Here is a 24,336-nt window from a genome sequence, read left to right on the forward strand (position 1 = left end):
ACCTCCACCTCCTGGGTTCAAGTGATTCTCCTGCCTCAGCCTCCCAAATAGCTGGGATTACAGGCGCATGGCACTAAGCCTGGCTAATTTTTGTATTTTTGGTAGACGAGACTTTGCCATGTTAGTCAGGCTGGTCTCGAACTCTTGACCTCAAGTGATCCGCCTGCCTTCGCCTCCCAAAGTGCTGGGATTACGGGTGTGAGCCACAGTGCCCGGCACTGTTCTCGCTTTCTTGATAGTTTCCCTTCTGACATTTCTTTAATTCTTTTTTTCCTCTTTTTTTTCCTTTTTTTAGAGATAGTCTCACTCTGTCGCCCAGGCTGGAGTGCAGTGGCTTGATCTCGGCTCACTGCAATCTTCGCCTCCCAGGTTCAAGCGATTCTCCTCCCTCAGCCTCCCAAGTAGCTGGGACTACAGGCACGTGCCACCACGCCCTGCTAATTTTTTTTGTATTTTTAGCAGAGACGGGTTTTCACTGTGTTAGCCAGGATGGTCTTAATCTCCTGATCTCGTGATCCGCCCGCCTCGGATTCCCAAAGTCCTGAGATTACAGGCGTGAGCCACAGCGCCCGGCCCCCCTTCTGACATTTCTTCAGATCTTCCTCAGACACCCAAAGACCTTAAAATCCCTCTAACCTTTCTGTCAAAGTTTGCTTTCTGGAAAGAGCTGATAAACTCATTCATACTAAAGTCCACAAGGTTGTAAATCTTAATCCATTATCGCTTAAAAGATGCTTCTATCAATTTACGCCAAAGGAATGAAGCTCAAATTGTGAGGATTTAGTCATCAGAAAATCTAGTAGGGGAAATTCTCCCTACCCACAATCAGAGTAGATTCTACAATAGCAAAAAGAGTTCCAGGCTCACTAATTTTAGGAAAGCTGATAAGAAGACCGCTTGCAGCTGCGGAGGTACTGATTCGGTATACGGAGGGAAAGAGTTTGTATATGTGAGAGTGAACTGGGTAGAAAATGGAAGAGAATCAGAAATTCACTTAGCAACACCAAATATATTTGGCACCACTAACCTAGTTTCTCCTGTGTTTGCCTTTCCAATCCGTTGGACCTTAGGGGATGGACCGCCCACTTTCTCCCCAGAACAGCTCCCGGGTCCGGTTCTCAGTCCTAATTACCGCACCAAGCCTCCATGCTCCAGGGCCTGTGGTCACAAGGAGCGGAAGTAAAGTTCTAAGAGAAATCACCATCTCCTTGTGCAGGGAACACTTCCAAGCCCAGTGTCCACAGACAAATCACCTCCAGCGACTCGAAGAGGAGAATTAATAATCCCTGTGGGGGGGGCACTGGAGGCTCCGCGTGAAAGTTTCCAGAGCCCTGTTCTGCCCCAGGACTCTTTTCTCTCCTCCCAGAGGCTTCAGGCTTTCGCGGCTGCTGGCACATCCCAGCCTGCGTAGCGGGGCAAGAGGGACCCAAGGCAGAATCAGCTTCCCCCAACTCGAAAGGGCACCCGTTCTCTAGGGTGCCGGCACTGGAAATAGCTGGTGTGGAGAACGGAGAGGGAGACGTGCAGGATGAAGCCCACGCCAAGGAGGGCAGTGGCTCCGCCTCTCTGGGTTAGGGACATAAGAAAACCCTGAACCCGAAGACCTAGCATGAGTGGGGCGTGGAAAGCGAGACAGACTCCAGTGGAAGGCTGTGGGGCGGGACTCAGGATTCCCGGAGAGGCTGCCCCAGCTCCTGCCGCAGCGCTGGGCGCCCTCCCACGCCTGCTCCCTAGGGACCCCAGGCGCCCCACGCACGCACCCACCCTCCTTCCCGGGCCCGCCGCTCCTCCCTCCTTCCTCGCTGGTTGGCCCGGGCGCCGCAGAGCGCGGCGGCGGCAGGAGGAGCCGGGCGCGCCTGCCACGCAAAACCACCGGGCTGGCAGGGCGGCAGGCGCGGTGCGCGATCCCGGGTGGCGGCGGCAACGGCGGTGGCGACCGCGGCGACTGCAGCGGCCAGCTCTCACCTCTCCCCTGTGCACCAGCATCTCGCCGCGCCGCCAAGCAGCCAGCAGTCCCCGGGTCGCCCAGCCCACGCGCTCACGGCCGAGCCCAGGGCACAATAGCGGCGACAGCCATGGGGAAACCGGCGAGGAAGGGATGCGAGTGGAAGCGGTTCCTGAAGAATAACTGGCTGCTACTGTCCACCGTGGCCGCGGTGGTGCTAGGTGAGCGGCGCGGCGGGTGGGCGATGAGCGCACCCTCACGCGCTCTCTGCGCCCAGGCCGCGTGCGGCTGTGAGGGTGGGCTTGGCGCTGGCGCACTCCATGCAGGGTCCCTCAATGCCCCCTCGGCCTTAGCCTCGAGTCCCCCGCGGGGCCTTCCCTCCCCCACCCTCAAGCGCTCTAATTACTGCACAATAAGAACAAAGCTCCTCAGGGACTCCCATTTGAGTGCTCCTTGAGCTGCTGGTTCCTGCTCTACCCAAAATGATCAAAGGGGCTTGGGAGTCGAAAGGGAAGCAAGTAGCTCTTGGTTCTGCTCGTTTGAAAACAGGGTTCAATTTTTTTCTTTGTTAATCCCGCACCGTATCTCCCCCTAACATCGCCACCTTCCTCACCCCCACACCCCCAACCACGCTGCCCGGACAGAGATTGAGTGTGGACTACAGTTCTCCGTCGAATTGGAAGAGGCACCTTGGCCTCCGGGATGGGCCGGACCCTTGGGGGAGGGAGGCTGAGAACGCTGTCGCCGCTCACCATGGGCAGTGCGTGGAACGGTGCCTTCCCACGCGGCGAGCGTCGACTGCCTGCACCCGGGCTCTGAAAAGCTGCCACATTCGTGCCTGAATTCTGGGATGTGCCATTGTGGCCCGCGGGAGGTCACGGGGGAAGAGAGTTAAGAGAACTCAGCCGCCTCCCCTCCTGCCTTCCTTGCTCTCCACGTTGTTTTTGTATTTAAAATAATGTTTAAGCCATCCTTGCCTGTTTTTAAACAAGTGTGTATTTAAGTGATCCACCCCTCACAGATCACTGGACCAGGTGGATGTCTGAGCCATTGCTCAGAGGTATGAGTTATTTAGATTCTGATTTTTTGCCAAGGTTGTGTGTTTCTAGCTCTGGCCCGGGGATGCGCTTCCTTGGGATTAGGGCCATATCTATCTCCTTTCCCGTGATAGCTCCTCAGCAGGTGAGGGCTGTTGCACCCTCTGAGGAATGTGGATTCCTCGGTAGGCTCCACCTTCCCTTTGGAAACTGCAACTGTGTTTGCTGAAAAGGCAAGTGGGGACAGCTTGTCTCCTCCCAAACTCGAGTACCTTCCTCTCCAGTTGCTGCTCCTAAATCTCAGAATATTTGCTGTTGTCTGCTTCCCCTCCGAACCGCCCCCTCCCCTTAGGGTGGGAATAGGGCAGGGAAATGGCCTTTGGAAGTTAATGGGATTGTTGGGGTCAGATTGGATTCTCCAGAACCTTGTGCAAAGGAAAGTCAGGTTTCTAGTAAATAAATAACATCCTGGAATGACCCTAGCAGAGGCTATTTGTAGGAGGAAAGGAGAGAAGTAGAGAAGCAAATCTTGACTATTTCCCCCAACAAGTGCCAAGTGGTTTTGGAATTTTTTTTTCCTTCGGTTTTGGACATTTTTAAGGGAAAGTTTATCCTACTCCACCATATTTAAATAGCATATGCTACAAAGAACGACTTGATTTCCTTTAGGCCAAAGAGAAGAGATGGCTTTGTTTGTTTTCCTAGTGATAAGAGTCGAGGATTAATTGTTAAAGCTCTTTTTGAAGACTTTGAGAGAGGGCCAGGGCGAGGTGGCTCACGCCTGTAATCCCAGTTACTCAGGAGGCTGAGTCAGGAGAATTGCTTGAACCCAGAAGGCAGAGGTTGAAGTCAGCCAAGATTGTGCCACTGCACTCCCGCCTGGGTGAGAGACCAAGAATCTACCAAAAAAAAAAGGAAAGAAAAAGATGACTACACCTATAATCCCAACATTTTGGGAGGCCAAGGAAGGAGGATTGCTTGAGCCCAGGAGTTGGAGACCAGCCTGGGCAACATGGCAAAACTCCATCTCTACAAAAAAGTACAAAAATTAGTGTGGTGGTGCACATCTATACTCCTAGCTACTCAGGAGGCTGAGGTGGGAGGATCACCTGAGCCCAGGGAGGTGGAGGCTGCAGTGAGCCATGATCGCAACACTGCACTCCAGCCTGGGCAACAAGAGTAAGACCCTGTCTAAAAGGAAAAAAAAAAAAAAAAAGACTTTGCAGGGTAAACACTGGCTTGTGCCTTCCTCCTGATTCCCTGTGAAAGTGGAGTTATCCTGCCTTTTCAGCATGGGGCTCTCCAGAGATACTCACTTGTTACCCAAGTGTTGCACACCACCGGTCAGCATGCAATTCACTAGAGACTGGTTTGGAAAAGATTTTAAGCAATTGTTCCCTGGCCTTTGGAATCGGTTGCATGAATACGTCTTCAGGGTCAAGAAGAAGTACATGCCCATTTTGCAGACATGGCCTTTGGTCTCAGATGGGCACTTTCCTCCAATTTTAATGTATGTGAGCCCCAAGAGCTTGGTTTGAGTACTTTTCTCCAGAAAGGAAAGTCACCACTTAAAAATCAAGTGTCCAGCTGAAATCTTCCTGGATATTTGCTCCCTCAGATGGCAACAAAGGGCAGTCCTGCTTCCGGTCTGAGAAGTCTCAAACCTAGATCACCCCCAATGTGCCCATTAACAGGGATCCTTTCCTTTTCCTTTTTCTTCAGAGTACTGGGCCTGAGTGGAAAATCATACTTCTGTTTGTGTAGTCTGTAAGGGCTGATTTGTTTAACTGGCAGTGAAATTCCAGTGACTTATAACAGTGGCACTGAGTCTATTCATAAATCCTTGCTAGATCATGATAGTAAGAATTTATTTTATAACTGCCTTAACTGATCCAGAAAAATCACAGGAGCTCTGATGCAGCCTCCCTTCTGGACTTTTCAGCATGTGGACCTTAAAGAAAAAAACTGTGAAATTTATTAACTATCCTGACAAAACATCATTTTCTGATTATAGCCATTGAAATGTTTGGTCCCTGACCAGGTGCAGTGGCTCTCACCTGTAATCCTAGGACTTTGGAAGGCCAAGGTGGCAGGAATGAGTGAGTCCAGGAGTTTGAGACTGGCCTGATCTCATCTCTAGTTCTAAAAAAAATTTAAAGAAATAATAATGAAATGAGATGTTCAGCCACTACTATAATTTAGTAGCCCTGACACTTTAAAATATTTGATTATAGAAATAAGGGGCAAAGATTTTTATGAGCCAGCTTAAAGTCTGATTTTTCAAGATACAGCACATGAGGGGAAATGTAATAAAGGTCATCTTTATCAGTAGTGGAAGTTCACTCTTTTCATGGACAAGGAAATGCTAAGAACCAAACATTTCTCAAATTCTTGTTCACAAGATGAAGGGATTGAATAGTTAGGTGACCATCTTGGTTAATTTCTGTGACACCTTAGATGCTTCCTGAAAATAATATCTTCGATTTTCACAGGAAAATCCTCTATCCCCTACTAAAATACCACTAGGAACATTTTCACGGCTTTCATTATAATTCTTATAGGCTTATTCTTTACCTCCATAGAATGGTAGAATGAGCACAGAGCCTGGAGTGAAAAGTCCTTGGGATTTGAATTCTGGTACTATCAAGCTCTATCATGTAGGCAAATTGTGTATTCCCTACAAGCCTCAGTTTCCTCATCTGGAAATTGGAGATATTAGTCATTACCTCGTTTGTTATTAGAGGTGATTAAGATAATGTGAAAAATACTCAGTTGTGTGGCTGGCATATATTCAGCACTCAATAGTTGTTATTTTAAGGTAAATATGAATAATTTGATTATGAGAAAATTAATATTTTCTTATTAAATAAATTATCTCATATTATGTCTCTGTCTCTGTTCTGCTTAGTGTCCCACCTATAATTTAGGGTGATTCAAGTGTTTTGATGACCTGCTCTGTCTGAGCTAGTAACTGTCTCCGTAGCATTATTCATTTCTTTAAAGGGGAAATGGAAAGAATGAATCATTTTGTTTTGTACCCCACAGGCTAATCGCTAATCCTCAATTCATTTAAATATATTATTTAAATATATAATTTATATAAATATAATTTAAGTATGTAAATTCTGAAAGAAGGTTTTATGCTCTAAGTGGGAATTCTGTCCAAGCAGAGTTACTGAGTGAGAATTCTACCAGCCTTCTGATTCGGGTCATCCAATAATGGTTATATAGTATATAATGTTGTTAAGGCACTTCTTATATCCTCACCCTATTCACACAATATAAAACCTAATCTTTCCCTCCAGACCAGTTATGCCATTACTTCAGTCATTTGAAAACTCTGATTTCAACTTAGAGCTACTCAGAAACAGCAATAGGTATTGGCATTTACATGACAGAGCTGGCAAGCTTATTCATTCTAAAGTGTTTTCTTTGGAGCACTAAGGAAGCAATCATGCATAGATTCTGATTCTATTATCTAAAATCAGAAACAGCTCCTTCATGGTCTTAGTAAAACCCTTGCCCAGCCTCATGTCTCTACCCTGGAGCTCATGTAGCGTGCATCTGGAAGTGCTAATTTGAGACGTTGCATAGGCTTTCCCGCTTTGTCTGTCTAGCCCTTGAAGACAGGGCCCAGCAGCGGTTCACGCTGGTTCCAGGCTCAGCCCCTCACCTGCATAGAACCTTGGCTCAGCACTGTTTAGGAATATCCCTATAGTAATCAACACTTAAGCCATTCATTCATTTAACGGATATGTATCAGACACCCACTGTGCACCAGGGATTGTTCTAGAGCCGGGTCATACGGCATGTTCTCATGGGACTTAATGTTCAAGTAGAGAGAGGAAGACCATAAACAGAATACATAGGTAACCTACTGTATAGAGTATGTTAGATGGGAATAGTGTTCTGGAGTAGTATAGAGCAGGGAGTGGGCTGGCAAGGTGGGGGGTTGCAGTTTTAAACAGGGTGACAGGAGAGGCCATACTGAGAAGGTGACAGTTGAATCAAGACTGAGGAGAGGTGAAGGAAAAAGTTGCACAGGTATCTGGGGAACATCCTAGTTTGTGTGAGAAACATCAAGGAGTAGAATGAGGGAGAGAGAGAGTAGGAGGAGGTGAAGTGGAGGTGAGGCTGGGGGCAGAGCAGTAGGATGGTTCAGGTCCAAGGTCCAGGAAAGGGGAGATGGGTGCCTCAGCTGAGCAGCCAGGAGTGGAACACAATGGAAAGATAGCTGCTTGGGGTTAACCTGCAGGGCTTGGCTGAATTTGGTCCAAGGGAGAAGGCAGTGGCCATCTCTAGCAAAACAGAGAGTCCTGGAAGGGGCACTGCCTTGGAAAAGAACATGGCATGTTCCACGGTGGACATGTTGAGTTTGAGGAGTCAGAGGGGTGTTTGGGCAAAGGTAGGCAGCAAGCACCTGGCTAAGTAAGTCTGGTGCTCAGGAGACAAACGTGGAGTGGAGTGTCGACTTACGAGAGCATGTCAGGGACCTGATTGAAGCTTTGGGAATGAATGAACCTATCGTGGGAGAGTAGGGAGAAGAGAAGACCAAAGACAGAGTTCTGGACAACCCCAGCATTGGAGGCCTGGGAAGAGAAGGGCCCCATAGGAGAAACCGGAAGTGGTGTGATAGAAATTAAGAACAGGAACAGTGATGGGTGACAGGTTCAGGGGCAGGAGTGAGGGGGTCTGGGGAGGGTGTTCAACAGCGTTGGGGATACAAAGGACAGGGACGTGACCTTCTGGGCTTTTATTTGGAGGCACTTAGATGTGAAAGAATTCAGAGAAAGTGGAAGTCATATTTAAGATCCAGAGAGTATTTTCTTTTCTTTTCTTTCTTTTTTTAAGAGACAGGGTCTCGTTTTGTTGCCCAGGCTGGTCTTGAACTCCTGGCTTCAAGCTATCCTCCTGCCTCAGCCTCCCAAAGTGCTAGGGATTACAAGTGCGAGCCGCTGCACCCAGCTTTGTTTTGTTTTGTTTTTGTTTTTTGTTTTTTAAGGAGACTTGAGTCTGACCGAACCTGAAGAGAAGTGATCATTAAAAATAAAAATGCAGCTGAGCATGGTGACTCATGTCTGTAATCCCAGCACTTTGGGAGGCCAAGGTGGGAGGATTGCTTTAGGCTAGGAATTCAAGACCAGCCTGGGCAACACAGCAGGACCCCTGTCTCTGCAAAATAAAAATTAAATTAGCCAGGCATGATGGTGTGTGCCTGTAACCCCAACTACTCAGGAGGCTGACATGGGAAGATCACATGAGGCCAGGGGTTCCAGGCCGCAGTGAGCGTGATCACATAACTGTACATTCCAGCCAAGGTGACAGAGCAAACCCTGTCTCTAAAAAATAATAATAATAAATGCAGAAGAGAGAGAAAACAATGAGTGATGTTGCGTGGAGAAGACAGCGTGAAGTGGAGGGACCTGGTCGGGGATTGGCCCTGAACAGAGAACAGGACTTTATACTCCTGAGATGGAAGGGAGGAGTTAAGGGTGAAGCATTGTATTCCTTTCCTGTGGCTGCCATAACAAATTACCACAAATTGGGTGGTTTAAAAAAACAGAAATTTTTTTTTGAGACTTATGTATCCATTACTCTGTGCCAAGTACTGTTCTGAGTGCTATATAGGTATTAAACCATTTAATCTTTCCATCAAGCATATTTTCAGGAAACTGAGAGTTAAGAAACTTGCCCAAGGTCAAGGGCAGAGCTGGGATTCAAACCCTGGAAGTCTGGCTCCGGAGACTCTGCTTCTAACCACTGTCCTCTCCTGCTGCTGTGTGATATTTATTACCGTGTATTCTGATTTTTCTGCCTCCCTCACCAACTCATGAACCCTAAGGGAAGGAATTTTGTGCTGCTCTTCTCTGTGCCCACAGTACCTGTCACATTGCACAGTAAGGTGAATACATTTGTTGAATTGTTGAGCCATTTATGACCCAGAGAGTTAGTAAAAGGTTGTCCGTGTTTGTCAAGGGAACAAATGAGCCTAAAACTTAGATCAAACTCTGTTTCCTCCATAACTTCTGCTCTGTGTGTTTCAGCCCCCTCTGATCTATGTCAGCAACATAGATTAACACTGAATGAGTCTATATAAATATCAAGCATGTTAATCTTTTCTTTCTCAAAACTAGATTACAGACCCCTTGAGGTCCCTGTTGTTACATTTCACAGGCACTAAAAAATAAAATGAGCCATAAAGTAATGAGACTGACTCTTAAAAACTATTTTTTTAATTTTCAAAAAAGTGTATCTGCTACCTATACTCTCTGAGTCTTTGGTTCTTATTAAGAAGAAAGGGATTTAGATTAGCTAGGAAAGCAAAGAAGATTCTATTCATGCATCTTTTACCATTTATAGGTAGTGGATTATCTGGTATGATGTTTGTTGAAAAAGAGTTGAAAACAAAAGTTCTGAAATTGATTACTGCTGTCTGCCACTGGCTTAGGGTCCGGAACTAGTGGTATGTGTGCTAGTAATTGTTGACTTGGGTTATAAAACCTCTGAGAGTCCTATAGCTTTAAGAACCTTTAGCTTTATGACTGTGTATTCATTCCACAGTTCATTGCTGGGAGCCAGAGGAACTCTTCCATAAGGAGCTAAGTGGGGGTTAAAGGGCATTACAGGATAATAAAATGACCTTGACATTGAGTTAACTGTTTTGTGTTTGAACTGCTGATCAGTGACATACGGATAATAATGTAAATTGTATACGGGGCTCTTACCATGGTAATATGTTCTAGGTCAGTATTATTAGATTGTTTATTACAACAGTAATAGAAGACCTAATATATGTATGTTTTTGGACTTTATATGTCTCTAATTTAAAATATTTGCAAAGTACACAATACTCCAAAAACACTAAACAAAATAATAGTTTCTTTAAAATGACAGGAGTAGCCTAGTTCCTATATCCTCAAAACCAGTGATTTCCACAACAATAAATAATCAGTTTGACATAGGGAAAACAAAAAAAGCCATAGTTATTCCTATATAATGGGGACTTTTGCTTTTAATGAGGAATATAGCTTTATGTTTATATATTTCTGAAAACTGATGAAAACAGACAAGGTTGCTAGTTTAGTCATATATATTTAGTTTGTATTAATATATTTACTCCATAGCATGCCACAGACATGACAATATTAGCAAAATACTGAGCACTACTAATTGGTTTCCATAATATTTTCTAGAAATTTGGGAGTTGATAGTGACTTAAGTTCATTTGAAAATACATATATATGTGTATGTGTATGTGTATATATATGATATTGCTTATACATTCTCTAAAATACTGAGATACGTGGTCTCTGTCTCTATGTATACATATATATGTGTGTATATTATATATTATATATGTGTGTATATTATATATTATATATGTATGTATATATTATGTATTATATACATAATATATATGTGTATGTATTATGTATCTTTTTTTTTTTTTTTTTGAGACCAAGTCTCACTCTGTCATCCAGGCTTCTTTCTTTCAAGTCTCACTCTGTCACCTAGGCTGGAGTGCAGTGGTACGTTCTCGGCTCACTGCAACCCCTGCCTCCCAAGTTCAAGCGATTCTTCTGCCTCAGCCTCCTGAGTAGCTGGGATTACAGGTGCCCACCACCACGCCCAGCTAATTTTTGTATTTTTAGTAGAGACGAGGTTTCGCCATGTTGGCCAGGCTGTTCTCGAACTCCTGACCTCAGGTGATTCACCCGCCTTGGCCTCCCAAAGTGCTGGGATTATAGGCGTGAGTCACTGCGCCCGACCCTATATTATGTATCTCTATCTCTCATCTATCTATCTTATCTCCTTAATTAAGTACCTTAGAGATCCTTCTGGCCTAGCCAAAATTCTACATATTAAGGAATTAGGGCCGGGCGCGGTGGCTCAAGCCTGTAATCCCAGCACTGTGGGAGGCCGAGACGGGCGGATCACGAGGTCAGGAGATCGAGACCATCCTGGCTAACACGGTGAAACCCCGTCTCTCCTAAAAAATACAAAAAACTAGCCGGGCGCGGTGGCGGGCACCTGTAGTCCCAGCTACTCCGGAGGCTGAGGCAGGAGAATGGCGTGAACCCGGGAGGCGGAGCTTGCAGTGAGCTGAGATCGGGCCACTGCACTCCAGCCTGGGCGGCAGAGTGAGACTCCATCTCAAAAAAAAAAAAACAAAAAAAAAAAAAAAAAAAAAAGAATTAGGAAAAGAAACTGGGTTTTGAATGCTTATGCCTGGTGTTTTCATTTTTGCAACCAAATCAGAATCAGATTTGAAGCATCACTGAAATGATTCTGATTTTTGGTTGTTCTATGCAAGGTATATACAACTCAAGTCTATCAAATCAAAACCCCAAACAAAATGATCTAAACACAAAATTATAAAATGAATCTTTAAAATGATTTTACATATTAGACTCTGCACATGCAGGTTGGTATATACAATCTTAATGCCTCCTATGAGGAAGACTTTGAATATAAATCACTAATGGTTGGCAAATCTTGAATATCTTGTTAGATGTTGCTTAATTTAAGATATGGTGTTTTATTTAGGACAGTAACACTACACAATTGAAGTTGCTCACCTGTTAAAAATTTGAGCATTGGGCATAAGAAATAAAGCAAGCTTCAAATGAAAACATGCTGTGTAGAAAATTTTTGTGTGCAAATTCAGGATGTGGTGGAGCTCAGATGGGTAAAGCCTGGGTTACGTCAGACAAGGTAGGATTAGGACTCAGTTGTGAGAGAGCATGCATGCATGTGAGAGCACTTGCTTATAAAGAGAGAAATCTTTCCACATTAATTACTTGTGAGAAATTGTGATTACCTTTAACAGAGCCGAGACTGAAAATAACTGTCCTAGGGAGTCCGTGACACACTGGCCTGGTGCCAGGGAAGCTGTGTTCGCCTGAGGTACTGCAAATTTCCCGTGTCACTGGAGATTTGGGGTTACATATGCTGTGACAACTCAAGAACTCTCGAAGAAAATGAACTCATTTTAGATGACATTGAGTGGCCCATTTAAACCCCCCATAGCAGTGTCTGTTAAAGTAGAAAGTGTTTTAAATGGCCTTTTCTATTTTGTTTTGTTTTGTTTTGAGACAGAGTCTCACTCTGTCACCCAGGCTGGAGTACAGTAGTGCGATCTCGGCTACTGCAACCTCCACCTCCCAGGTTCGAACAATTCTCCTGCCTCAGCCTCCCAGGTAGCTGGCAGTACAGGCGCCTGCCACCACAACTGGCTAATATTTTCTATATATTTAGTAGAGATGGAGTTTCACCATGTTGGCCAAGCTGCTCTCGAACTCCTGACCTCAAGTAGTCTGCCCGCCTCAGCCTCCCAAAGTACTGGGATTATAGGCATGAGGCACCATGCTGCGCCCAAGAGATTGATTTAGAAAGAGTTAATACATTACACTTGCTGAAGGAACAGCCCCAAACTGCAACAAAGAGTGCCCTGTTGTAATTAGTACACCCACAGTAACACCTCTGTTAATGGAAAGGAAGTGTTTCAGTGACTCACTCTTTGCCAGAAATGTTACTACTTTACTTTGAAAATTATCTGCTGACTGCCTGTTCCATTACCAAAGGTAGAATATTTCCTTTCCAGTAAATAGTCCTATACTTTCTGGGATGGACAGATCTCTTCCCAGCTCACAGATGCTTCACGTTCCTCTCCCAGGCCCAGCCTCAGCTATGTGAGCTCTGGGCAGCGGTCCCCACTCAGCCAAGACAGGGAGGGATACAGTGCCTTGTTCTCTACCACTAAACCCCAGAACCAGCCCTGAGAAGATAAGATGTCCCACCAGTCCTGCACTCATGCTGAGGTCACCACTCCCGAGCCCTTTCTTAATCTCAGAGTCCCTAACTGTGTCCAAGACAGGGCAGTTGTCACAGCAGATCTCCACATGTCTAGGAAGGCTCTTGATAGTAGAAGGTGTTTTAAATGGCCTTTTCTATTTTGTTTGTTTTGTTTTGAGACAGAGTTTCACTCTGTCACCCAGGCTGTAGTGTAGTAGTGCGATCTCGGCTACTGCAACCTCCACCTCCCAGATTCAAATAATTCTCCTGCTATCATCATGTGACTCTCTGCTTGGTCTGCATGTTGAAGTAATAGCGGCCTTGGGGACTGGGACTTGGCTTCAGAAACACCCTCAGAGAGGGTCCACATGGCCACACAGTGTGTTTATTCTTATAATCTCTCTGTGACAACTGTTTGGGTATAGCACTTTCAGATGGTTAAAACTACAGCACTTTGGCCAGGCACGGTGACTCACGCCTATAATCCCAACACTTTGGGAGGCTGAGGCGGGCAGATCACCTGAGGTTGGGAGTTCAAGACCAGCCTGACCAACATGGATAAACCCCATCTCTACTAAAAATACAAAATTAACCAGGCATGGTGGCGCATGCCTGTAATCCCAGCTACCGGGGAGGCTGAGGCAGGAGAATCGCTTGAACCCAGGAGACAGGTTGCAGTGAGCTGAGATCGCACCATTGTGCTCCAGCCTGGACAACAAGAGCAAAACTCCATCTCCAAAACAAAACAAAACAAACAAAAAAACTACAGCACTGACTCAAACAAGGGGGAAATCCTTATAGGAGAGAGCTTGGGTGAGATTGTATAATTATTTTTCTACCACTGTTCTATTGCTTAAGAGTTATCTAGTTACTTATAACTCAGTAAGGAATTAAGTCAACAACAAAAAATGCACCATCACCAGAAATGCCTAAGCCACAGAGAGCCTAATCCCTGAGCCTCTCCCCATTACTGGAAAATAAACTGATACTGCTCAATTTCTGTGGGTATCTCAAAGACTTGTTTTCTGAGCCACTTAGCCACTTTGCAGGTCTCATTTAAGATTTCCCCAAATTATGGGCCAGGCACAGTGGCTCACACCTGTAATTCTAGCACTTTGGGAGGCCAAGGCAGACAGATTGCTTGAGCCCAGGGATCCGAGACCAGCCTGGGCAACGTGATGACACCTCATCTCTACACATAATACAAAAATTAGCCAGGTGTGGGTGGCTCATGCCTGTAGTCCCAGCTACTCAGGGGGCTGAGGTGAGGATCACTTGAGCCCGGGAGGAGGTTGAATCAGGAGTGAGCCAAGATCACACCACAGCAGTCCTTCCTGGGTGATAGAATGAGACCCTGTCTCCAGGAAAAAACAAAACAAAACAAAACAAAAAGATTCCCCAAAGTATGAGACATTGAGAGAGAGAGTGAGAGTGACATATTTTCTCCCTCGAAAATTTCTCTTTGGCTAACCAACCTAATATCAATATTTATTGAGAATTTACTATAAGTTTTATGTACATTTACCTCCCATTTGACACTCAGTACAATGAGTTAGGAGGTTCCCATTTTACCAGATGAGGAAACTGAAATTTACAAGGCTTAGGTCATGTAGCTGAGCACACAGAGCTAGGATTAGTACCCAGGACTGTCTGATTAAAGCTTAGGTTACTAATTATTAACCATTAAGCAAGTCTTCTTCCTTCCTAGCAAACCTTGATACACCTAATTGGTAGTTAGAACCATTCTGGCAGACAGGCTTCATTCTTGCAAAGTAGCCAAATAAAACCTATTCTCCTCCTTGCTTCAACTTTTGTCAGTCTTGTAGCTCTTGTTTATTGTGTGTGGTTAGTCCTTTCCCCTACGCTTCTCATACATAAGACTTCTCTTTGAGCTCGCATTCTAGTGGAACACATTTAGTTGCTTTCCCAGAACTGTTGTACTCTCATGCCCTAATCCTTTTGCTCAAATGTTTCACTCACTGTTATCCTGCCTATCCTTGAAGATGGATCTAATTCCCACTTTTATCTTGTAGACTTCTCTAACTGCAGTTGGAGATAATCTCCCTTCTCTGCATTCTTAACCCTTGATTTATGTGCATTAAATTATCACCATTAGCACCACCATTCCCAGGCCTGTTCTGTGGCAGACATCACTGATTACAGTACTCTTCACTACTGAGCTCTGTTGTGGTCTCAGAATCCTCCAAACTTTGCTCCAGGCAACCACTGTTGATCAAACAGAATTGGCGCATAAGATGAAAAGTATTGTTTGTTGCTGAGAAAAGTTTATTCATTTGGCAATCAATTAGGAACTGAATTTAAATTGCGCAAGCACTGATGTTACTGATAAGAGAGGCAGAGTCAAAGTCTGTGTTTTGTCCTCTCAGTCTATTGATGGCAATACATGCAGAATCACTAACATGATCCTGAGTGTGGTAAATGCTGCAAGGAGGCTGCAGCATGCTGTGGGCCTTCAAAGAAGAAAGGTGTAACTGGGAAAGTTCCTGGAGGAGGCCATAATTGGAATGGCCTTGAGCAGGTGTGGTAGGATTTCTGGGCTTGAAGATTGGAAAGAGCAAGTCTGCATAAAGGTGATGATATGAGTAAGGAGGGCTTATTGTCTCTTAGGTTCAGTTTCAGTATTACATGGAACTATAATTTAATATATGTGTTGCTGTTCTTTCACACTTTTTCTTACCTGTTTTCTAAGGACAAGAATGCAATACTACACAGGTCTGTCACATCATAGCATCCAGCATTGTACTTACTTCACAGGAGGTGCCCCCAAATATTTTTGACTGATTACAACCTTCTTCACCGAAGAATTAAAACAAGTAAATCTTTGATGAACCAATCCCATTCATCCCCTAGAAACCCACCCAGTTGTATGGGTTTTTGAGTGAAGACCATGAGGAACTCTTACGCTAGCTTAAGTCATCCCAAACATACTTAACTCCTGGACTGGGGACCCCAGAAGAACAAGTCTGGTTACTAGCAGTTTTGAAGCCATTTTAGTGTGAGCACAGCATGGCCCTGAAGCTCCCAGACTGGAGATCTGATCTTCCCAAGAAAGCAGCACCAGAACCAGCCTGATCTCCAGAGAATTCTTTGGGCTAATTAGAGAAAATGGAAGATCCATCTATTTTTCCATAATTGGGCCACAGCTTGGTGCTGAATCAACCCTGGATGGTAGAGCCTTTTCAGCTGTGGTATTTAGCAACTCTTACACCATTTAGTGAATTTATTTCTGGATTTTCCCCCTCCAAGTATCCTTTCACATCCTTATCCAAATTCTGCCCATTTCTCTCCCTGTCTGGAGATTATTTCTATGATAAGAAATTAATTAGCCTGTCTGTGCTACCTGTTCCAGGAGACTTTGAACAACCACGTGGGTAAACACTAGATGTGGTCATCAGAGTCTGAAAATAAGTTTTTACTTTTTTATTAGCAAAAGTTAATTGTCAACCAGGAGATGTAACAGGCTTGCTCCATTTCTGCTGCCGCTTCTTGGATTTCTTTCTTGCATGTGGAGAATTTCCTGAGGTTTCACCAGACTGAAGAGATTCTGAGTTCTATGAAGTGATGGAGATAAAGATCTTGTTGTCACAAAACAGCAAAGAGCACTGTGATTGGGTTTGAAAGGTTTTGGATTGTGTTATAGACAGTGCTCTTACTGGTTTTTAAAAAGTTGATGTTTTCTTCTGTGTAGATTTAAATAATTTCTCCCAGTAAGCTTTTATATTTAATTAAATGATACCTTTCACTGTGCAATCGCAAGAGGAAGATTTTCTAAATTAGACATCATCTTTACCTTGAAGAAGAAAATTGTCTGTTTCAGTGTCTTTTTGTAGCAAGATTGACCAAAACAAGTGGTAAATAAGTCTGTAATATTTAACTGTCACGAAATACCTTTGCTAATAAGGAAATGGCCTTGGTTTGGATTATGTGGAGTTTTGTGTGTGCAATGTGGGGGTGTATGTGTACATATATGTATATTTCTTTTTTTTTCTTTTTTTTCTTTTTTTTTTTTTTTTTTTTTTTGAGATGGAGCCTCACTATGTCACCCAGGCTGGAGTGCAGTGGCATAATCTTGGCTCACTTCAACCTTCACCTCCTGGGTTCAAGCAATTCTCCTGCCTCAGCCTCCTGAGTAGCTGGGATTACAGACATGTGCCACACGCCCAGCTAATTTTTGTACTTTTATTTTATTTTATTTTATTTATTTTTGAGATGGAGAGTCTCTGTTACCCAGAATGGAGTGCAGTGGCACCAACTCAGCTCACTGCAACCTCCACCTCCCGAGTTCAAGTGATTCTCCTGCCTCAGCCTCCCGAGTAGCTGGGATTACAGGTGCCTGCCACCACGCCTGACTAATTTTTTTTTTTTTTTTTTTAGTAGAGAGGGGGTTTTGCCATGTTGGCTAGGCTAGTCTTGAACTCCTGACCTCAAATGATCCACTCACCTCTGCTTCCCAAAGTGCTGGGATTACAGGCATGAGCCACCATGCCTGGCCAGATTACTATGAAATTCTATCCTGCAAGTGCTTTAGAGCCACTTGCATTTTAAAGTACATTTTCACATTTTACATATAATGCTATATGGTTGTGTTTGGGTTCTGTGTACAGATGGTTTTGTTATGAAGTGGAAAAGGCCTGAAATATGCTGTTCTATGTGAAGTAAATTGATATAACCTAAGAAAAGATCTTGTTGCCAGTTTAGAAACCATAACCTTAAATAGCATGCCTGGGTCCCCTCTGTATCTGGTTTAACATCTGCATTGAATATTGGTATTTCCCAATAATCTCCAGCTAATTTATTTTGAAAAAAAAAAAATAGAAATCGACATCTACTTTTGCTTAAGTGGAAATAATTGAGTAATGCTTGGTTGCTTTTTTAACCTCAAGTCAATAACTGCAAAAGACTGGACTTGCTGCACCTAAGATCTAGAACCCTGAAGTTATCTGAATTGGTGCTCATCACTGAGCTTGTGTAGGCTCCCTGAAGCCTATTCAGGGTCCTGTGTACCAGGGAAAAGGGTTGGCAGATCACAGTGCGTGGAGTATGCAGCCAGTAATTTTTTCTTAGGTTCTCTCTTTCTCCCCTCTTAGAACCTCCCCTCATTTCCCAGGGAACATCTGTTTTCCATGACGGCAGTACTAAGGGGGCTGAAGATTTTCACAAACATATAATAAAAGATTCCAAGAGTAGGCTGGGCATGGTGGCTCAAGCCTGTAATCCCATCACTTCATGAGACCGAGGTGGGCGGATCACGAGGTCAGAAGATCAAGACGGCTAACACGGTGAAACCCTATCTCTATTAAAAATAAAATTAAAAAAAAAATTAGCTGGGCATGGTGGTGAGCCCCTGTAGTCCCAGCTACTCAGGAGGCTGAGGCAGGAGAATGGCACAAACCCGGGAGGCGGAGCTTGCAGTGAGCCGAGATGGTGCTACTGCACTCCAGCCTGGGCAACACAGCAAGACTCTGTCTCAAAAAAAAAAAAAATTCCAGGAGTAAACAAAATCCTCAAGTGTTACTGTGGAAAGATTATACTCACCATGTTTGATTTTTTTGGTCTCTGGTGGTCATCCTAGATGCATTCACAATCATTTCTAGACCTTCAATCTAATCCACTATTATTAAATGAGCTGATCCACATGGAGTTACTTTCTGAAATTATAAAGTGCCTTATGAATGTTTGCTATTGTGTTTTAAATTCTTAAAATATGTCTTAACTCACTTGAAGATAAAAGTAAATGTTTCTGTGGTCCTTCTGGGAGTGGGGAAAGTTACAGCTCCACAAAAGTTAAGAGAGAAGGGTAAACAGTTAGCAGGCAGGCAGCATAGTTGAGAGTCATGAGGAAGAGCATTCAAGATGACACAAATTTTGTAAGCAGACGTAAGGAATGGACTGAAGTATGTCCTGGAGACCCAGGTACTTAGACTTAGCATTCTGGGTTCAGGGTTCATCCAGGAGTTCCAGGCTTGCAGCAGGTCTAGAAAATCCAGAACGATGGGCCACCTTCTTTCTCCCAGAGGTCAATCTGATCTTAAGTTGCACCTGACTAAAACCTGCTGCAGGAGAGATGGTCAGCCTTTATTTACACACAGGGAGACGGCTTCCTAAGATTGTGTAGTGAACCAAGAAGGTGTTTACAGGCATGTGAAACTGGCTGTTGTAAAGAGGTAGTGATCTGGGACACGTGATGTTAGTTAAACTGGAGGAAAAGGTGTACCTTTCAAGCAGAGGATTCCAGGCCCTCTCCAAACCATACAAGTCTGAGCAAAGGGACAGAAATTCCGTCAGTGGCTTGGAACCCAAATATTTGCCCAGATATTGAGGAGGGGAAAGAGTGGAACGTGACCATAGGATAGATAAAGGATTTTCACAGGAATGCAAACAAGATGATAGGTAGAATCACCCATGAGATTAGCAAACAAATCGCTTTAAGAGGAAAAAAGTAGAACAGAGTCAACCACAGGTAGAAAATGCAAGACTTTGGAATCCACAAGTCAAGTCATAGATATGTATCTTGGGAAATAATCCAAGCACACATGTATGGGACTGACACACCTGTGGGAGAGAGAGTCTGGTTGTTCCGAGACTGATAGATTCACCCACCTGCTGGACTCTAAGCCAGCCGGATGCTTGCTCAAGAGACTAGATTCCTGTGGGCTGGTCCTAATTTTCCCAACGAAGCTCACCCTCACTTGAGCCCAAAGGACTCCTAAGACTCCATCCCCAGGAGGCATCCCCCAGGTGAGGAGCTGGACACTTGAATTCTCATGTGTACAGCACCATAGCCATTGTAAAAGGAGAACATCTCACAAGTCAGGAGTTACTGGAGAGACTTGTGTTTATGACACACTTCTGGGTTGGATGGCCCTGAGACAGTGTGACAGAATTTATCTGCATTCCTGTGGCCCAATTTTCATGCTTTGCTCATGACATCCTCCCTCAGTGATTTTTTCCTGCCTTTCACAATCAGGTTTGATGAGCAAAGAGTAGAAAATGCAGTGGCTTCCTGGGCATGTGCATTAAATAGCAATTAAAATGCATTCCTGGTTCGGCTCAATGCGGCAGGTGTCAATCAAACACCTACAGTGTGTCAAGCTTGATGCCAGGGGTGGTGGGGTACAGGAATGAGCAGACAAATGCTTCTGCCTTGGGAGCTTGAGATGAAAGGGAAGGAGAGCGCGAATTAGACCTGTTTGAGGGGGTAATAGAAATACAGATAAAACTGAGTAGGGTCCAGAGGAGAGATTCCTTCCACCTGGGGAGAGAGCCTGGGAAAGGCTTTCTGGAGGAGACGGCTTTTTAACTAGGCTTTAAGGGATGGGTAGGAGTTTATTAGGCAGAGATAGTGGAAAAGGGCTTTCGAGGGAGGGGGATCTGTGTGAACATGAGTGTGAAAGCAAAAAAGCATGTAAGCAAAAAAGCGTGGAACATCTTTTAAGAAATAGCAAGGAGTTTGCTGTGACTGGATCTGCTGGGATTGGGGGTGAGAAGGACATGCAGGCCTGTATTGGTTAGGGACCTGGCAGGAAGCAGATGGTGCACTCACTCAAAAGGGTTTCACTGAGCAGAATTGAATCAAGGGACTATTTATAGAGTTCAGCAGGGTAAAAGGAATCAGCAAGGGATGGTGAGGCACCCAGGGATGAATAACTGGGAAGCTATTAGCTCCTCTAGGCCTGAACAGGCAAGGGAGGGTAATGGGGTTTCCACAGTACAGTGAGAGCTGAGTTGTGGCAGGGACCAAAAGACAGGGCCTATGTGGCCGCAGAGGAACACAGGCAGGGAGGGCAGAAGAAAATTTAAAAACCCCAACCTCTGTCTCTTTCCACCGTTAAGATCTACAGCTACTGCCTCTCATTTGCTCAACCCAGCCAAAACCAGAGGCAAGGAACCCTGGATCAGTCCTCTCAGTGCACAGAGCAGGACAAAGAAAGACAGAGGGTGAATCTGAGGGCAAATGGAGAGTGACCAGCACAGAGCCATATGGAATGAAGTGCCATGCTGAAAGGTTTTCTTGGGACACCAAGAAGTGTTGAAAAGATACAGTCTAGGAAATGATGGCAAGGAAATTATTATTTATTTATTTATTTGAGATGGAATCTTGCTCTGTCCCCCAGGCTGGAGTGCAGTGGCATGATCTCGGCTCACTGCAACCTCTGCCTCCCAGGTTCAAGCAATTCTCTTGCCTCAGCCTCCCAAGTAGCTGGGATTACAGGCACGTGCCACCATGCCTGGCTAATTTTTTCATTTTTAGTAGAAATAGGGTTTCGCTATGTTGGCCAGGCTGGTCTAAAACTCCTGACCTCAAGTGATCCACTCACCTCGGCCTCCCAAAGTGCTGGGATTACAGGCATGAGCCACCGCACCTGGTCTATTTTGATGACATCTGGTGATACTGGTGGCTGCTGCTTAAGGGCATTGTGGGAAATGAGAGGTCAGAATGGCTCCTACAGCCTCTAGCTATATACCAGCAGGACCATCTCCGGCTAGTCACACAGGCCTAGCCCTAGGCCTCCACATCTAGAGAGCATTGGCCCTGCATCTACCAGCCTTTCTTCCATGCAAGGAGGGCAAATGTGGTTGGTGGAGAAGACACCTAGAATACCAGTGGCAGTTTCTCTGTCTCCCCACTATAATTTAGGACTCATCTAATTGTAAGCAACAGAAAATCCAGTTCAAACAGGTTTAATCCAGAAAGTTGGAAGGTGGTGGGGGTAACATATAAAATTTATGGCTCAGATACCGTAAGAGTCTAGAAACAGTACCTGGCTTCCAGTACAGGGGTTTAGTATCATCTGGACCTGTTCTCTCTTTACATATAGTCTCTTTACACCTGTGTCGTTTTCACTCCCAGGCAAGACTCTTCCCTGGTGGTGAGATAGCTGCCAGCACAGGTCGAGGTTTCTTTATCCCAGTTCCACACCCAGCAGGAGAGATAAACTTTCTGATCCCTATTAGTTCAAACAAGACTCCATGGCCTTAACCTTAGGCTAACTCAGCCCTAAGTCAGAGCTCCATTCTTCAATATAGTCTTGGGACCAAAGGAATGTGGTGAGCTGATTGGCGAGACCAGGGTCACTCCCTCATCCTACCATGTTCCCCCAAGCTTCTGGACTAGTTAGGGCTTCAGCTCCATTGTAAACAAATTGAGAGTTAGGAGGTGTGCTGTTTACTGCAGGGACAAGGGATACTGTCCCTTAACAAGAACAACAAACCTGCCTTTTATCTGTTATGTTCCTGAGCTATTTACTGAAAGCAATCAATACAACACTTATAAGTTAAATTTTATTGAATTCATAGTTACAAAAGCCAGTGAAGTTGTTTAGTTATTAACCACATGGTTTGAAATTGATGGAACTGAGACAGAAATCACTTTAAAAGCTGAGAGAGGGTATCATAGTCTGTTCTGGTTGCTATAACAACATCCCACAGACTACGTAGCTTATAAACAACAGACATTTATTTCTTACCGTTCTGGAGGCCAGGATGTCCAAGATCAAGGTGCCATTAGATTCCATGTCTGCAGACGGCCCACTTCCTGGCTCATGAATGATGCCTGCTAGCTGTTTCCTCACACAGTGGAAGTGGCAAGGCAGCTCTCTGGGACTCTTTTGTAAAGGCACTAATCCCATTCAGGAGGGCTCTGCCCTCATGATCTAATCACCTCTCAAGGGCCCCACCTCCTAACACCATCACATTGATGATTAGGTTTCAAAATATGAATTTGAGGGAGGACACACACATTCATACCATAGCAGAGGAGGAGAAAAATTAAGCATGTTTTGCCTTAAACTCTGAAGAATTCTATACAAACACACACACACTCACACAGACACACACACACATACACACACACATACTATACTACAGCTTATATTCAATGCTGAAAGTCTGAATGCTTTCCCCCTAAGAACAGGAATAAGGCAAAGCTGTCCATTCTCACCATTTCTATTGAATATCTCACTGGAAGCCTGAGCCAGTGCAACAGGGCAAGAAAAAGAAATAAAAGGCATATTGAAAAGAAAGAAAGAAAACTGTCCCTGTTCACAGATGGCATGATTTTCTACACAGGAAATCCCAAGAAATTACAAAATAATTTTTAAGACTAGTAAGTGATTTTAGCAGGGTTGAAAGATACAAGGTTAACACACAAAAATCACTTGCTGTTTCTATATACTAACAATGTATGACAGAAAATGGAAATTTAAATACATTGTGTATCATAGCTCCAAAAAGTAAGGATTAGGTATGTAGCTAACAAAATATATATAGGATCTGTACTCTGACAATTATAAAACACTGATGAAAGAAATCAATGAATGCCTAAATAAATGGAGAGACATAAGTTGTTCATGGATTGGATGACAACATAGGAATGATGTCAGTTCTCCCATAATTGATGTATCGATTTAATGCAATTCTGATCTAAATCCCAGCAGGGATTTTTGTAGATATATCAAATTCTAAAGCTGATTCTAAAATTCATATGGAGGCAGGGTGCTGTGGCTCGTATCTGTAATCCCAGCACTTTGGAAGGCTGAGGCAGGCAGATTGCTTGAGCTCAGGAATTGAACACCAGCTTGGGCAACATAGCAAAACCCTGTCTCTACAGGAAAATACAAAAATTAGCCAGGCATGGTGGCATCCACCTGTAGTCCCAGCTACTTGGGAGACTGAGGTAGGAGCATTGCTTGAGCCCGGGAGATCGAAGCTGCAGTGAGCCATGATCACACCACTGCACTCAAGCCTGGGCAACAGAGTGAGATCCTGTCTCCAAAAAACCAAACAAAAAATAAAATTCATATGGAAATACAAAGGCATTAGAATAGCTAAAATAATTTTGAAAAAGAAGAAAGTTGGAGGAATAATCCTATCTTATTTCAATATGGTTATCAACATATCAAGTATAATACTGGTGAAAAGATAGACATGGCAAAAAGTGCAATTACTTTTGCACCAACCTAATAGAGCAATGAAGCAGAACAGAGATTCCAGAAATAGACCCACACAAATATGCCCAGTTGGTCTTTTTTTTTTTTTTTTTTTTTTAATTGAGACAGGGTCTCACTCTGTCTCCCAGGTTGGAGTGCAGCAGCATGATCGTAGCTCATTGCAGCCTCAAACTCCTGGGCTCAAGCAGTCCTCCTGCTTCAGACTCTCAAAGTGCTGAGATTGCAGGTGTGAGCCACTGTACCTGGCCCTCCAATTGATTTTTGACAAAAGTGCAACAGATTTTCAAAGAGGAAAGGATAGTCTTTCCAACAAATGGTATTGGAACAACTAGACATCATATGCAGAAAAAAAAAAAAAATGAACCGCAACCTAAAATCACATTACATTCAAAAATTAACTCCAAAAGGAAAAGAGAAAGATATAAGACTTTTAGAAGAAAACATAGGGGGAAAATCTTCATGAACTGGAGTTAGGCAAAGAGATCTTAGATGCCAAAGCACAATTCATGAAAGAAAAAAAAAATGGTAAGTTGGACTTTAAAACATAAGTCTCTTTCTCTACAAAAGGCACTTAAGAGAATGAACAAAC

At 44.2% G+C, this 24,336-nt stretch overlaps 1 protein-coding gene across 2 annotated transcripts in view; it reads left to right on the forward strand.

Annotated features, from left to right (window-relative positions):
* The first annotated feature begins 1,862 nt into the window (after positions 1 to 1,862).
* The window catches only part of LOC105491831 (solute carrier family 1 member 1), a 91,841-nt gene continuing 69,367 nt past the window's right edge, over positions 1,863 to 24,336 (forward strand). Inside the window, exon 1 of one of the 2 annotated variants that reach the window (XM_011758531.2) lies at positions 1,863 to 2,166. In XM_011758531.2, coding sequence (XP_011756833.1) covers positions 2,076 to 2,166 — 91 coding nt within the window. In that variant the 5' untranslated portion in view covers positions 1,863 to 2,075. Of the gene's footprint in view, positions 2,167 to 8,757; positions 8,885 to 24,336 lie in introns of those variants that run through there. The other variant, XM_071077755.1, reaches the window with a different exon arrangement.

This window comes from Macaca nemestrina, chromosome 14 (assembly GCF_043159975.1).
Source record: "Macaca nemestrina isolate mMacNem1 chromosome 14, mMacNem.hap1, whole genome shotgun sequence".
Taxonomy (NCBI): domain Eukaryota; kingdom Metazoa; phylum Chordata; class Mammalia; order Primates; family Cercopithecidae; genus Macaca; species Macaca nemestrina.